A 15004-nucleotide genomic window follows, 5' to 3' on the forward strand; every position below is an offset into this window, starting at 1 on the left:
CTCACCTGAAGCAGCAGGAGAAGAAAGCGCGGGTGGTGCGCGCGTCCAGTCTGGGGAAAGTCGACTGTAGAAAGTCTCCTCTCGACCAACTGGCCGCGCTGGTTTTGCACGGGCACGCGCGTCTCCAGCCGCTCGCGAACGAGGCGCACGGCTCCGCAAAGCCGCAGAACTCCAGGCGCGTTGTGGTGCTCGGCGCGCCGCGCGTCGGGAAGACCTCGATCCTGCGCCGGTTCCTGCGCGACGGCTTCGAGGAGCGATACGAGCCCACATGTGAAGATTTCCACCGCAAACTCTACCACATCCGAGGCGAGACCTACCAGATAGACATCCTGGACGCGTCCGGGGAACGCTCGTTCCCCGCCAAGAGGAGACTCTCCATCCTCACCGGTGCGTAAAGCTACTAATCAGGGACAGTCTGGGCTGTATAGCGCTCCTGAACTGCTATATGGCTGGTTTCTTTTGGAGTTGGTGATGATTCTTGAAATGGTTTCTAAAGAACCACTGAAAAAAGAAAATCTTGTTTTGGTTCTAATTGGAATCTTTCTTGTGATCTGAATGCATATTTTCATATTACATATTTTATGCATGATGACTCTCCATCCTAACCGGTGCATATAAGTTACTAATACACAACCCGGAACAGTTTGGGCTGTATCGTTCCTGAATCGCTCAGCCCGATCTCATGAAAGTGCGTATCTATAGCACGAATTGTATTTATTGTGCAATTTTTATGCAAAAAAGTTCTTATGTGCATATGATACGCACTTTATGGCGTGTGATACGCACACACTCCACACCACTTATCCAACGCAAGGGGTTTACAGTGCGTATCATATGCACGTAAAAACTCTTTTTTTTGCGTACAAATTGCACGAGAAATACAATTCGTGCTATAGATACGCATTTTCATGAGATCCTGTTGTATTATATGGCTGTTTTGGAGTTGTTGATGATGTTTAAATGGTTTCTAAAGAACCATTGATGGTGGAATCTTTCTTGTGTTCTGAATGCATATTTTTATGCAGCATTTATTTGTGGATTTATAAAATTGGATGCACTTTTTTTTTTTTTAAGCATCCAAGCATCTCTCAAAAAGTTCAATCTCAGATTTTATATAAACATTAATACTTATTAATAATAATAATAATAGGATTAATAATCTGTCTATTATTAATAATACTCATTAATAATATATATTTTTTATTTGGTTAAATTCATTTTAATTAAGGCAAAATATTGTATATAAACATGAATACTTAATAATAATGACTCATTAATAAATGAGTCATTAAAGGTTAAATTCCTTTTAATTACAGCAACAAACAAAAACCCTGTAAATTGAGTGAATCAGCAGACTTTTCCTCGCCCTTTTCATAGAGCAAAGGTGTGTTCATTCATTTTGAGCATATGTAACTTAAATCATAATTGTGCTACTTAAGCATAAAAACATTTATATGATCATAAACCCTTTTATATGAATTGATGCCAGTATTTACTTCCATCAGGAGTGTATAACTTTGGTTCATACGTGTTTAATCCAATAACTCTTTATATTTGAAAGCCGTTAATCGATATATCGGCCGATAATTCAAAATCCAAATTTTGATATAATTTTTGAGAGCCTGATTACAAAAACAAAAGACTCACCATTAAAATCCATGTCCCAAACACACAATTATAGTGTTCTTATGCCGATATAACAGACTGTTGCACTGAACCGTATTTTCCTTTCTAAAGCCATTCCAATCATATTTCAAGCAATTAAAATCCATCATGTTGAAGTGTCTCAGCTGAAGGAAATCATCCATTATTTATTGGCTTTAATATATCTGACGAATGTTCTTATCGGGCCGGTAACAATAGCACCTTCTTTGCCTGTTGTAAAATCTATGCTCAAATCTTCCTAAATTGAACAAATTATAGTGTGTTAAAAGTGTAATTCAAATTGTTTTTCTAAATTTTTATATCTTGTTTATTTTGTTTTCATTATTTTAACTTAATGCACAGCACTTTGGTCATCCTACGGTTGTGTTAAAAGTGCTTTATAAATAAAGAGAATGAATGAACATTAAAGATGAACATATATCGGCCGATAGCGATATGTTGGCCGATAATCGTGCATCGCTAATTGTTCTTGTGCTAATTAAGGTGTTGTTCTGACGGTCTCTCTCTCTCTGGTGTTTCAGGTGATATATTCCTGCTGGTGTTCAGTCTGGACGACCGCAGCTCGTTCGAGGAGGTGTGTGCCCTTCACGCCGAGATCGAAGCGGCCAAAGCGGCGTTACACAAGCAGAAGGTGTGTGTGCCGACGGTGATCTGCGCCAACAAGCTGGACCTGGCGTCGGGGGGGCGCGCGGTGTCGCGGACTGAAGTGCTGCGCCGCTTCGGGACCGGCTGCGCTCTGTTCGAGACCTCAGCGAAGGACGGGGTGAACCTGGAGCAGGTGTTCGAGGCGCTGGCGCGGCGGGGGGGACTCCCGCTGGAGACCGGGCCCTCACAGCACCGGAAAGTGTCCATCCGCTCGTACCAGGCGCTCCGGGCGGCGACCGGGAGTAAAGCAGCGGCGTGTGACGCTCCGTGCGGGGCGATATACCCACTCGCGCGCAGGCCGAGCTTCGGCACTGACCTCCGGCTGGTTCTCGGGCCCAAAGGAAACAGAAAACAGGGCAAAGCAAAGCTGGACAAGTGTCCGATTCAGTGAGACAGAAGAGAGACACAGGACTGTAAAAACAAACAGCACTGACAATATTCAGCGTTTCCACAGATATACGTGTTTGCCAGACAAGCAGAGGTCTTTAAACTTTTTTTTTTTTTGGTGCATATGGATGAATCACAACACTGTTTACATATTATATTATATATGAAACTGACCAATCCTGGCCTATACGATCCCTCTGGCGCTCTTCACGTGTCGCTCAAAAATGAATGAGTGAAATTAATGCACTAATATTTTATTATTTTGTATTTTTAGGGGATTTTATGGTACTAAATTATATTTATGCTGTATTTATTATCCATTTATTGACTTTTTGAGCATAGATCTGAAAATTTAATTTCCAACTTAAACTGTCGTAAATCTTGAATGCTTGAAAGAACAGATATAAGTGTAATCTCTTTTCAAAGACGACACTTGGCAGATTATTGCTGAAGTGGAAAAGGTTTTGAAAAGTGAACTTAAAAAAAGGTACAGAATTTTTATGTTTATTGTTATGAAAATGTGCAAAAATACTATTTTAAATTGTTATATGAAATATATATTTTCAAGAACATGTTTTACTCTAAAACTGTGAGAAAATCAAAGCCATAAATCTAAACAAGCCTGATATCTACAGAAATGAGCTTTCAGTGAGAGTGTGTTCGGCCGCAGTACCGAACGCTTCCACTAGAGGAAATTCGTCCATTTTTGACCACAAGGAACACAAGTGTGACTATATTTTTCAGGACCATTTAACCTTTTCGAATCATGTCCATGAGTTTCGTACCATTTCGATGAAGAAAAAAATTCTACAAAAAAAAAATGTTCGGTCAAAAATGGCCGAGGAGCACCAGAGGGTAAAATGCACATATGAATGTATTTAAAAATAGACATACCTTTACTTTTATTTTACTTAATGAATGAGGGAGGGACAATGAAACATTTATGTGAACTTTTTAGCTTCTTTAATGTTGGCTGAAACTGATTTGATGTTGTAAAAATGTGTTTGATATCAAACCATAAGTGAAAGGATCCTCTGTTGCCTTAAAGTAGAGGCCATATTTAATGGCTGGAATGAAAACAATGCTGTGAATGATAATGTTTAAAGTACGTCGATCTTTAGGCCACTTTTATCGCTCACATGTTAAATGAAATATGGTATCTTTCTGATTAGGATCCACTGAATATGCTGGGAAAGCCTGTTGCTCGACTGGTTTGTTGAATGTATATCTGTACACACTTTAAATAAAACATTTTCATACACAACATGTTGTCACGAGTGCGGTCTTGTGATTTGGTGAATCGCTGCACTGCCAGATGCCGACTCACCCGCGTTATGAAGTGGAGAGAAGTGTGTCACGAATCATTCATTCAAAATAAATAAATTATTGAGAGCATGTGGGCGTTCAGATGAAACGATAAAGCCTTGACTCTGTCCGATTGCATAAGACTCTTCACTCACCGCACAGGATGTGCTGTAAGAATAAAGAAGAGGAAGAGAACCTGGAAACATCAATGCTGCATGAACTTGAGTCATTATCTATCTATCTATCTATCTATCTATCTATCTATCTATCTATCTATCTATCTATCTATAACGGTAATCTACTGGCAGCTGTGGTTGCCAGCAATGTACTGTTAATTTACAGCCCTTTACCGTTAATTTACAGCTCTCCTTTTTACAGTATGTTACTGTAAAAATACCATGGAAGGTAATTCATGTCATTTGGGAAACCGATTGCTTCAAACAGTTTGAGTTCAAAAACTAGTATTTACACTGATAGTACTGTGAACTGACTTTATTTGAGTCCACTGAAAATGAATATCTCTTCATATAAAACTGCAAACACCTAATGTGTAATAGTGAATTGATTAAAAACATGATTTTAACTAAAGTCTTTGCAGTTCGTACATATAAAACGGAGGGGGAAGGGCCAGATAACCCTTGAAACTAAGATTTTTCGGGACCACACTTCAAACAAAGGGGTATGAGAAATGTCCCTGCATACACCGGCTACAGAGGCAACATGGCTGCCAATAATCACTTTCTTTATGTCACATTCAATCTTGTGTTCATATTTACCGTCATGTTCTTCAATGAAACGTTTGCAAAAAAATCGCTGAAGTTCGCTAACGATAGTCCCGCAACATAATTTCATGTCTGATAACTGGTGAATGTATTTGCGGCAGGGAATCGGCTTATCTTTTACCGTACGTCTGCTATGAACGAATTGTTTTCTTGTGGTTATTTGTGAACACGATATAAACGAACAGTGCTTACAGTTTCGTGCTTTTTGCAACATGATCAACCAGTCTTGTATGTTCTTGATCAAACAGGGACACCTGAGGAAACCCGGAGGCTCATTCGTTTTCGTACTGACAATGAGCAACGTTTCCTGAAGTCCAAAAATACTTAGGCTGACGACGGCATCTTGGAAGTTTGTGATAAACATTGGCTCATCTCCGCTAGCGCTAGCGACGACGTATAATGACGTGTAACGGTGTAGTAGTGGTGTCCCATTTCTTAGGGGAATATTTTCACCCCTACACCTTGCCACTCTGTTTCAAGGGGCAAGAGTAAGGGTTAGGCGAAGGGTTAGGGTTAGGCGAAGGGGTATAAAATAGAATTGGGATTGTTCCTTACTCTCCTTTTTTAGTTACTGACGCATAACTATGAATTTTCACTAATATTTAAGTGAAATTAACTTCTTTCGTTTAAAAAATCTGACTGTTACGTTTTACAGTATATTACTGTTTTTCTACAGTTTGGTGCCGTAAATTAATTTACAGTAGATTATCGTTGAATTACGCTACACATTTAACCCTTTTAACACCACTGCAGTTGTGTGTCCACACTACAGAGTAACACTGAAGCAGTGTTGAAGTTAGTGATATAATTCAGTGATTAATGAAGTGATGATTGAGCATTAGTGATGAACACCTGCTGTTAACAAGCAGAATCACTGAAGGACAGAGGAACAACAAGAAGATAAAAAAGTGACACACAAGAACTACAACTGACTTCACCCACAGAAGACATTAAATCTATCTATCTATCTATCTATCTATCTATCTATCTATCTATCTATCTATCTATCTATCTATCTATCTATCTGTCTATCTGTCTATCTATCTATCTATCTATCTATCTGTCTGATTATCTTTTGCTACTGATGTCTATTGTTGTTTTTACATAATGTTAGTCAGTTTCTTTTATTTTCAGTTTGACAGGCTTTTCAGATGTAGTGTGTGTGTGTGTGTGTGTGTGTGTGTGTGTGTGTGTGTGTGTGTGTGGTCTGTGGAGGGTTAATGTCGGGCAGTTGTTTGTGCGCTGGCTGACATTTATGCAGCTGAATAGACTGAAAGGCAGTGGAGGATGTTATTCATCCTGGAGGGGAGATTCATAATTACACCTATTCAGATCTGTGGACACAATTTTTATCTCAACAGGCAGAAATGATGGCTTTGGTGCCTGAGAGCGCTGAAGTGAAATACTGACCCACTGAGAGGAAGATCATCAGACTGAGTTTTCAATGTGATGTTTTTTTCAACTCTGGATATGTTTGAAATGCCATACTAATACTTGCACCATTTCTGCAGTGTCTGTCTATTCACAGTGTGTACATGTTATATATGTACAAGACTTTGCCTAAAAGTGCAGTATACAACTGAAGAATTAAGTATGGAATAAAACATTTACTGCCGCATACACTCTAAAAAGAGATGTGTTAAAAAACAACACACAAGATGTGTTGATGGCATTTTGACACATGTTGTGTAGATTTTTAACACACAATGTGTGTTAAAATGTAACACTGGAAACACTCTAAAAAGAGATGTGTTAAAAAACAACACACAAGATGTGTTGATGGCATTTTGACACATGTTGTGTAGATTTTTAACACACAATGTGTGTTAAAATGTAACACTGGAAACACTCTAAAAAGAGATGTGTTAAAAAACAACACACAAGATGTGTTGATGGCATTTTGACACAATGTGTGTTACAATGTAACTCTGGATAGAATAGCACTGGGTGGAGGGCAGTTTTTATGAAAAAAATAAAATAAATAAAGCAATATATTCAAATGAATAAATTAAATCTTAATTCATGAAAACTTAAAGATTAACGGGGTTTTTTTTTGCAGCCAATCACATCATGCCTCTTTTTCAATGTCTTTTTCAAATGCTGCTTTCACTTGTTATTAATAACCAGATTAACTTTATTTCTGTCAGACTCTACAGAAGCTCTTATTGAGAATTAACAGGTTTTGGTGTTGATGATTCATTGAATGTTTCATTTAAAGTCACCAGAATCGTGATTAGTGTTAGCTTTATTTGAGCTATTGACCCTTGACTCTTTAACATTAGTTTTCTCTGATTGCTGTAAATGTGTATTTATTTTAACACATTTGAAACAGCAGAAATAAACACGAGAAAAATATGCTCCGATGATAATATTATCATCATGAACATGTAAAATTGTTCAGCTGAAGCTCAGAAAGAGTTTAATATTTGAAAGATGAGTGTAATACATAATAGATTTGCATAATGCAATTAGCTTAAAATTAATTAATAAATACACAGTTCGTATAGAATCTTACAGTCAAAGGTATCAAACAGACATCAAGAATCAGCACATGAATCTCAACAATGGTGACAAACAAAAAGCTTCATGCAGCAATGCATGCTGGGTGCCACCATAGTGCAAATCTCATCCATGACTCCCAGCATGCATTGCGGCATGAAGCTTTTCGTTTGTCACCATTGTTGAGATTCATACGCTGATTCTTGATTTCTGTGTTTGACTAATTTCTGCTGCAGATTAATATTTTCAGAAAACATTTATTTTATTATTCTGCTCTGCTGGATAGCATGATGTAGTGTCACAAGATCATTATAACTAACAGCACATAAATAAATTAAATGCACACCATCCATTTACTCATAAACTTGATCAGATCAGCACTTGTTGATTATGACATCATCAAGAAAAATCTGATCATCTTTTCACTCGCCATAACAAATGTATTTTATTAAAATACAGTTACAGCAAGAGAAAAACTAAAAGAAGAGTAAAGGGTCAAGAGCTCAAATAAAGGAGCCATTAATCACGATTCTGGTGACTTCAAATAAAACATTCAGTGAAACATCAACATCTAAACCTCAGTTAATTCTCAATAAGAGCTTGTCTATGTAGATTCATGATGTCTAAACCATCCAAATGTTCAAACAAACTCTTTATTAAACGTCACTGGACTCCATAAACACAAGTTAACAATACGTTTCAGTTTTCATCCAAACACTCAGTTGTAAAAACACAGGAAGTAACTCTGGCAAATACACACCGACTACAGTCACATGTGACACATATCTGACACAAGTTGTGTAACTATAACACATTAGTGTGTAAAAGGTTTCAACACACTTCTGTGTAAGAGGAATAACACATTAGTTGTGTTAAAGTTAATACAAAATGTGTAGTCCTTATAAACACAGAGATGTGTTAAGAATCGACACAGGTTGTGTGTTAAATTTGACACATGTGTTGTCCCTGAGCACACTCACTACATGTGTTAAAACTGACACAATATGTGTTAAAATCTACACAACATGTGTTGTCCCTGAGCACACACACTACATGTGTTAAAACTGACACAACATGTGTCATTTTTAACATCTCTTTCTACAGGTTGTGTTGTTTTCAACTCCTCATTTTGAGCGCCGACACTCACCATCACTGTGAATGGTATGCAGTGTTTGCTATGTTCTCAAACAAACAGGCCTGTGGAAATACAAGTTATTTATATACATATATTTTGTCAGTTGCTACATTTGAATAAAATTCAAAGTGCAAACTCGGTTAACCTTTATTTCTTCATGAACTTTTGTCAAAAGCAGCATTATCAGTTAGGGGTTGAAGCGTGAATAACTGAATAATGTCCAGTACAGTGAGTCTGTCCAGTCATTGAGCTTGAAACATTGTGTTGTACTTTGTGTGCACATGCATTCTGTACTCGACTATTGATTAAACGGTTAATATTTTTGCATCTGGCCCTTTCGCTTTATTTTTTAAAATGACACAATTTGTGTGTTAAAATGACTTACACATTTATTGTGTTAAATTTGACACAACATGTGTTGTCCCTGAGCACACTCACCACATGTGTTAAAACTGACACAACATGTGTCATTTTTAACACATCTCTTTTTAGAGTGTATGGCCCATTTTTTTTCTTTTTTTTCTCTTTTAAAAAAAAATTATATTTCAAATATAGCCTGTGCTAAAAATGTGTAAATCGCACATATCAGGAAATATATTTTTCAGGACCTTTAAACCTTCAGTTGTCAAAATATATTACAAAATATACATTTCCAACCTTAAAATTAATTTTGAGTAAATGCTAAATGAATTTTTATAAAATATTTTGGACAATAGAAAAATATAGCATTTAGACAATACATTTACAGTTGGTAAAAATGGCCATATTTATAAAACATAAAATATATCATTAAAATATATTTTTGTATATTTTTTAAACGTATTTAAAATACAGCTTAAATATTTTGTCTGTGAAACCGTGCATATTATGCATCAAACTATAAATTATTTATATCTGACATATGATGACAATCATACTGAGATGACAATGCACTCATTATTACAACAAATTAATAGTTATTCAAAAGAATATCATTTGAAAATTAAAAATGGGCGTGTCTCACAAGATTAGAGACATGCAAAATTCATGAACACATAAAGACACGAACAATGACTTTTTTTTTTTTGTAATTTGTGTGGATCATATGGACTGCTATAAGTTGACTTGAGGCAAGGCTCTGTCTGTTCTGATGAAGTCTCGCTGATCGGTTAGAGATTCACACACGGATGATTACAGGAGATGTTCAGAGCACATCTGATGATCACACACAGATGCTCAGTAATCACTGCAGCTTGTTAAAATGTCCAGTCGCGTCTCTCAGGTTCGACAGTGTGAAGCACCAGGATCATCATGACCGCAGAAATGAAACCCTTCCGAGCAGCGCTGGCTTTGTTTCATTACATCAGGAACTCAAACACACAGTCTGAGAATAACAGCCATTATATGGTCCTGTACCTGCACTCCTACACACAGATCTGCCTGTGTCTCTGTGGGTGTGTGTGTGAAGGTCATTACTGACTCAATAGAGTGTGTGTGTGTGTGTGTGTGTGTGTGTGTGTGTGTGTGTGTGTGTGTGTGTGTGTGTGTGTGTGTGTGTGTGTGTGTGGCGTAAATGCAGGAGCTGCTGGATAGAGGACTAATGTTTGTTCTCTTTCATTCCTGAGGAGACTTACAGTTTTTCTCAAATTGCTAAAACACAATTTCTGAAACCTTGCTCCATTTTCTGAAAACATTAAACACAAAACCTCATCTTCAAGCACTATTCACAAAACCTCTGACTCCTCTCGCAAAATGAAACTTTCGCCTCAAAACAGTTTTACCTGTGTTCAAAATCAAACACTGCTCTCAAATCATAGACAAAGTGAATATAAAACTATGATACTATCAAGCAGTCAGTAAACAATACACCAAAAAATAGAAAACACATTGTTCAAAACATATAGTTCTCGAAAGATATCTACGGACTACATTTTTAATCTCAAAACAAATTTCATATTTTTCCATCATTGTCTTTTGATGAACGAAAACATGTTCTATCATAGTAGCTCAAAACTGATCAGAAATTACTACTCTGCTTTGCTCTTTGCAATTTTGTTTTGTTCCTTGTACCCCTACTTTTACAGTACTGTACCCTGCATCTCACAAACTTGTCCTTGTCTCTGTGATACTGTAATTCTGGTTCTTTGTTGATATGAACCTGCAACCAGTCAAAATCTATTGAGCAGTCAGTACTGTTAACAAATGGAAAGCACAATGTTCAGGGCCATTCAATGTGTTCATTGTACATTACTACAGTATACAACAGGGACAAAAATCAAAGGAGTAAACATGATCAATGTGCTTCTTCTTGTCTTTGGGTCAGGTCAGGCCAGAGCACTTTGTCGACATCACAAACAAGATTGCTCCCCCTCTCCCTCTCCTCCTCCTCCTCCTCGTCGCCCACCTCGCATATGCACTCATCCTCATCCTCTCACATTGTTTCTTCTATCCATTCTCAGACTTTCTCCTTCCCACCTTCAACAACCTGTTTGCTCTCTGAACTGGCTTATGGTTGTCACATCTTTTGAAACACGTTAAATCAGTTTTGAGTGGTTGTGTTCAATCAATGACTTGTGTTCTCTATTTGTATTTGACTGTTGCCTCTTGTGTTTACCAGTATGGATGACATGTGCATTACAGTGCAGGATGTGTTTTGAGAGTGAGAATGTGTTTATTGCAGAAAAGTCTAAGTGAGATCTGCAAATTGTGTTTTACAATTAGCTCAATGAGTTCAGGCAACTGAGAACGTTGTTCAGCCAATGGGTTTTAGTGTTTTAGCAATTGAGAAAAACTGTAATGGATTTTTAAATGAATATTATTATGTATAGGTAAGCTTTATCCAATTTTGTTTCTAGTTTTTATTTTTTTTAACAGACCCAAATGAGTGAAAAGTACAGAGCTAGAGAATGAATGTGGGTGTTTGAGATGGATTTACTGTTTTGTCATAGCATTTCCAGTATGCAATATGTATGTTCATTTTCTGGGGAATACCTTCTGTGTATGAGCTATAATCGTCTAACTGTGCCGTAAACAACTAAAGAATTAAGCCTGGTGTAAAAAAAGGAAAAAACGTAGGCTATAAATGCTAAGAATATATGCTCAACATTAGTGTTTTGTGTAGTCTACATCTGCTACGGCACTGATATATGTCTATCTCACAGCAGATCGTACATGCTTACAGCAGCGTGTCTGTGTATCCGTTGACAGTAGCAAGTCCACACTTGCTCTGCCAGCAACAGCAGATCTAGTGCGCCAACATTATCATTGCCATATTCAATAACATGCTAAAACTATTCCGAGAGTTGCAGTGATTCAATGTCATTTCATATCGAGATCTCTGGCACATTTAAGACATTTATGGGAGATACATTTCCTTTCTGGTGCTTGTCCATTATAGGTTTCACTAAAACACAACTAATGACCATTTAATTAGCCATTTGCACATGTTTCCATGTGTACAGTTACTGTGCTTTTCTGGAGTGATGTGGTGTTGGCATGGCAACAGACCCTCTGCAATGTGCCCTAGTGGCGCGTGTGTCCTTCACAACACACACTCAAGTGCCTTCTTCCCTTTCTTCTCATGTTTTAAGAGTTTCAAAGGCATCTCTGACTGTGTGTACTTCTGTAACCAAGAGATAGAGACCAAAACAAACAACTTCAACTTTATCTCTGAGAGACAAGCGTAACTATTCATTCAATACTTTCTTCAAGTGATTCGAGAAAAGGCCCGTTCACTCCAAGAACGATAACTATAACGGTATATGTCTAAACATTAAAATCATATCAAATTTGCTTTCAATTTTTTTTCACTACAGTTTTGGCTGTCAATGTTTTTATCATTCATTTGCTGGAAAAAATCTGAAAGTGATTCCAGTGATATTGCTCCTCTGTGCCATTATTGTTATAGTTGAGGTGTGGATTCTGCTATTGTTTTATACAACTATACACTGTAAAAAAAAAAAAAAATCCTGCTGTTTTTGCCAGATTAATTGTCAAAAAACAAAACAAAAAAACAGTAAAATGTAACATATTTACTGAAAAACTTGTAAATTTCACAGTATAATACTGTAATTTACAAACAATACATTTTTAATGAAAACCAATAAATTCAACAATGCACACTGTTAACGTGTGTTGTACACTCTTAAAATATACAGACAACCACCCTAATAATGCAGGCAGTGAAAGAGGAAGTTCATCACCAGTGCTTTCCTCATTACTGGAATACAGAAGCTCCACAGAGTCATTCACACAAACACAAAACACCATTATACTGACACACACGACACTACAATGATGCAATAAACATTCACTGAACAACTGAAGATGTAACATAAAACCCAAATGTACATAAATAATAATTCATGTAGTTTTATAAAACAAAACCTTTAAGAAAAATGATTACTTAAACAGAATACCTTCAAATGTGAAGGTATTCTGAAGGTGAAGGTTAACAGTAAGTTACAGTAACTTACTGTTAACCTATTAACAGATTTTTTTTTTTTTTTTTTTTGTAGTGTATTTACAATATTTTATAGCTACAATTACACTCATTTTTTGCAGTGCATCTTTATCGTTATCATTATAGTTATCATTCTTGGTCTGAACTGGACTTTAAAGCTTGATCTTGGGATTTAAGATCTGATATCGGTTCATCAAAATGAAACATTGACTAAAATCGAAAAATCTATAATTTCACCCCAACCCTCTTGTGTGTGTGTGTGTGTGTGTGTGTGTGTGTGTGTGTGTTTCACAACACCATGGTAAATGTCAGTAATATTCACACCTGTTTGGCAAATGACAGGTTCAGCTGTGTGTGTTTGCTCTGTGTTTATTAAGTTTATTAACCTCTACTGAAAAAGAAAACGAACGACACAAAGATTGCACACACTTCTTACGCTGCTGTGTGAAGATGTGAAAGTTGGTGAAGAAACATTTTTCACTCAGAAATTTCACAAAGAAACAACAAATTACACTCAATTAAACAGGAGATTTTGAAACAGAAATATAGAAATAGTATTTTGAGGTAAAATGTAAGTTACTGTTTTATTTACAACTTAGACGAATATAAGAGTGTGTGTTATTCTGGCAGGAACTGAGCTCAGCATGGGACAGTTGCGTGGTGTTCTGCGTAGAGGCCTCGATTAGATCACTGAAGTCATGGTGAATTACGCAGAAGCACAGCGGTGTGTGTGTGTGACAGATGAGAGACGGACAGGTGTGTGGAGGAGAACGACTGGCACGCAAGACACGTCTAATCACACACTAATTGTGGAAGTAAGAAAAGAAGCGACGACAGAACAATGATTATGTAAAAAGGGGCCCGAGAGAGAGAGAGAGAGAGAGAGAGAGAGAGAGAGAGAGAGAGAGAGAGAGAGAGAGAGAGAGAGAGAGAGAGAGAGAGAGAGAGAGAGAGAGAGAGAGAGAGACACCGCTGTGATTATTGTGGTTTCTCACGAAACCTGTCGAGAACATGTCTGGCTCATTGTTCACCTCAAAATCAAAAGAACAAAAAAAAAAAAAAAAAAAAAAACGACATTATATTTTGCAGTTTGAGAATGAAGCCTGTTTTAGGAAATTAATTTTATTTACAGAAAATATAATTATTATTCTTTTTTATTTTTAGGTTTAATACTGCACAACCTATAGACATGTTTTTGTTGTGATATTCACCCTATTGTCTACAGTATTCAGTCTTATTTTAGTATCTTTAATTCAGTATAAAAAATATTAAAATTAAAATAATTAAATGTATTTAGATAGATAGATAGATAGATAGATAGATAGATAGATAGATAGATAGATAGATAGATAGACAGGCAAAGTTTGAAGATAGATAGATGAGCCAGATACTGATATTAATTCATCATAATATGTCCATCATTATATCAGCGATCACATGAGGGTTTGGATTGTTACTCTGTTTCAGTCACGAGTCGTGACATTGTCCGTATAATGGGAAGCGTCCCCTAAAAGCATCCCGGATTTAAACCCTGAACACTGTGACACACTGCAAATGGGTTTGTTTTTTGCCTGAAATAAAGACCCTCAGATCCCCTCTGCATGATTATTCGTGGCTTTAATGTGAGATATTATGGGATAATCGTCTGCTGAAAACACTATTGTGGTCGACAGCTTTAGAGAGGACACTCTTTTCAGTGTCGAATGGAGATCTGTGGCCTTCACTATCAAACACACCATCATCTTTCAGTCCGTTTCAAAGCACTTCTTTCAGCCGTGGGAGAATAAGAAACATAAAGCGGAACAGTATAAGAAGTTTTCCCAGTTGCTTTGGTACATTTCTTCGCAACTGAAACTCTCAAACATGTTCAACTTCCACATCCTCTAGTCACTTGTTCACATAAAAGCAATTTCTCATGCTTTTGAACAAGTTGCAAATGCTTTGGCACATTCATGCAATTGATTATGTGCAACTGTCTGCTGTTTTCTTATCAATCTCTAATGTCATGATGATCAAAATATGGTTCTCTGTTGAATCTCACCGCTCAAAACATCTAGGCGTTCGCTCCTTGCATAAGGCATTCAATACAAAATGGCTGATAGTTGTCATAATGCGTCAAGTATTATTTCTATGCATTTCTATTAG

The 15004-nt window shown here is 36.9% G+C and overlaps 1 protein-coding gene across 1 annotated transcript in view; it reads left to right on the forward strand.

Moving 5' to 3' along the window:
• The window catches only part of rasd2b (RASD family member 2b), a 4219-nt gene extending 260 nt beyond the window's left edge, over positions 1-3959 (forward strand). The window contains exons 1-2 of the mRNA XM_079859675.1: positions 1-387; positions 2187-3959. The exon at positions 1-387 is cut by the window's left edge and continues 260 nt beyond it. Of these exons, the coding sequence (XP_079715801.1) occupies positions 1-387; positions 2187-2701 (902 nt within the window). The 3' untranslated portion in view covers positions 2702-3959. The remainder of the gene's footprint in view (positions 388-2186) is intronic.
• The last annotated feature ends 11045 nt before the right edge of the window (positions 3960-15004 follow it).

This window comes from Squalius cephalus, assembly GCF_949319135.1.
Source record: "Squalius cephalus genome assembly, chromosome: 2".
NCBI lineage: Eukaryota > Metazoa > Chordata > Actinopteri > Cypriniformes > Leuciscidae > Squalius > Squalius cephalus.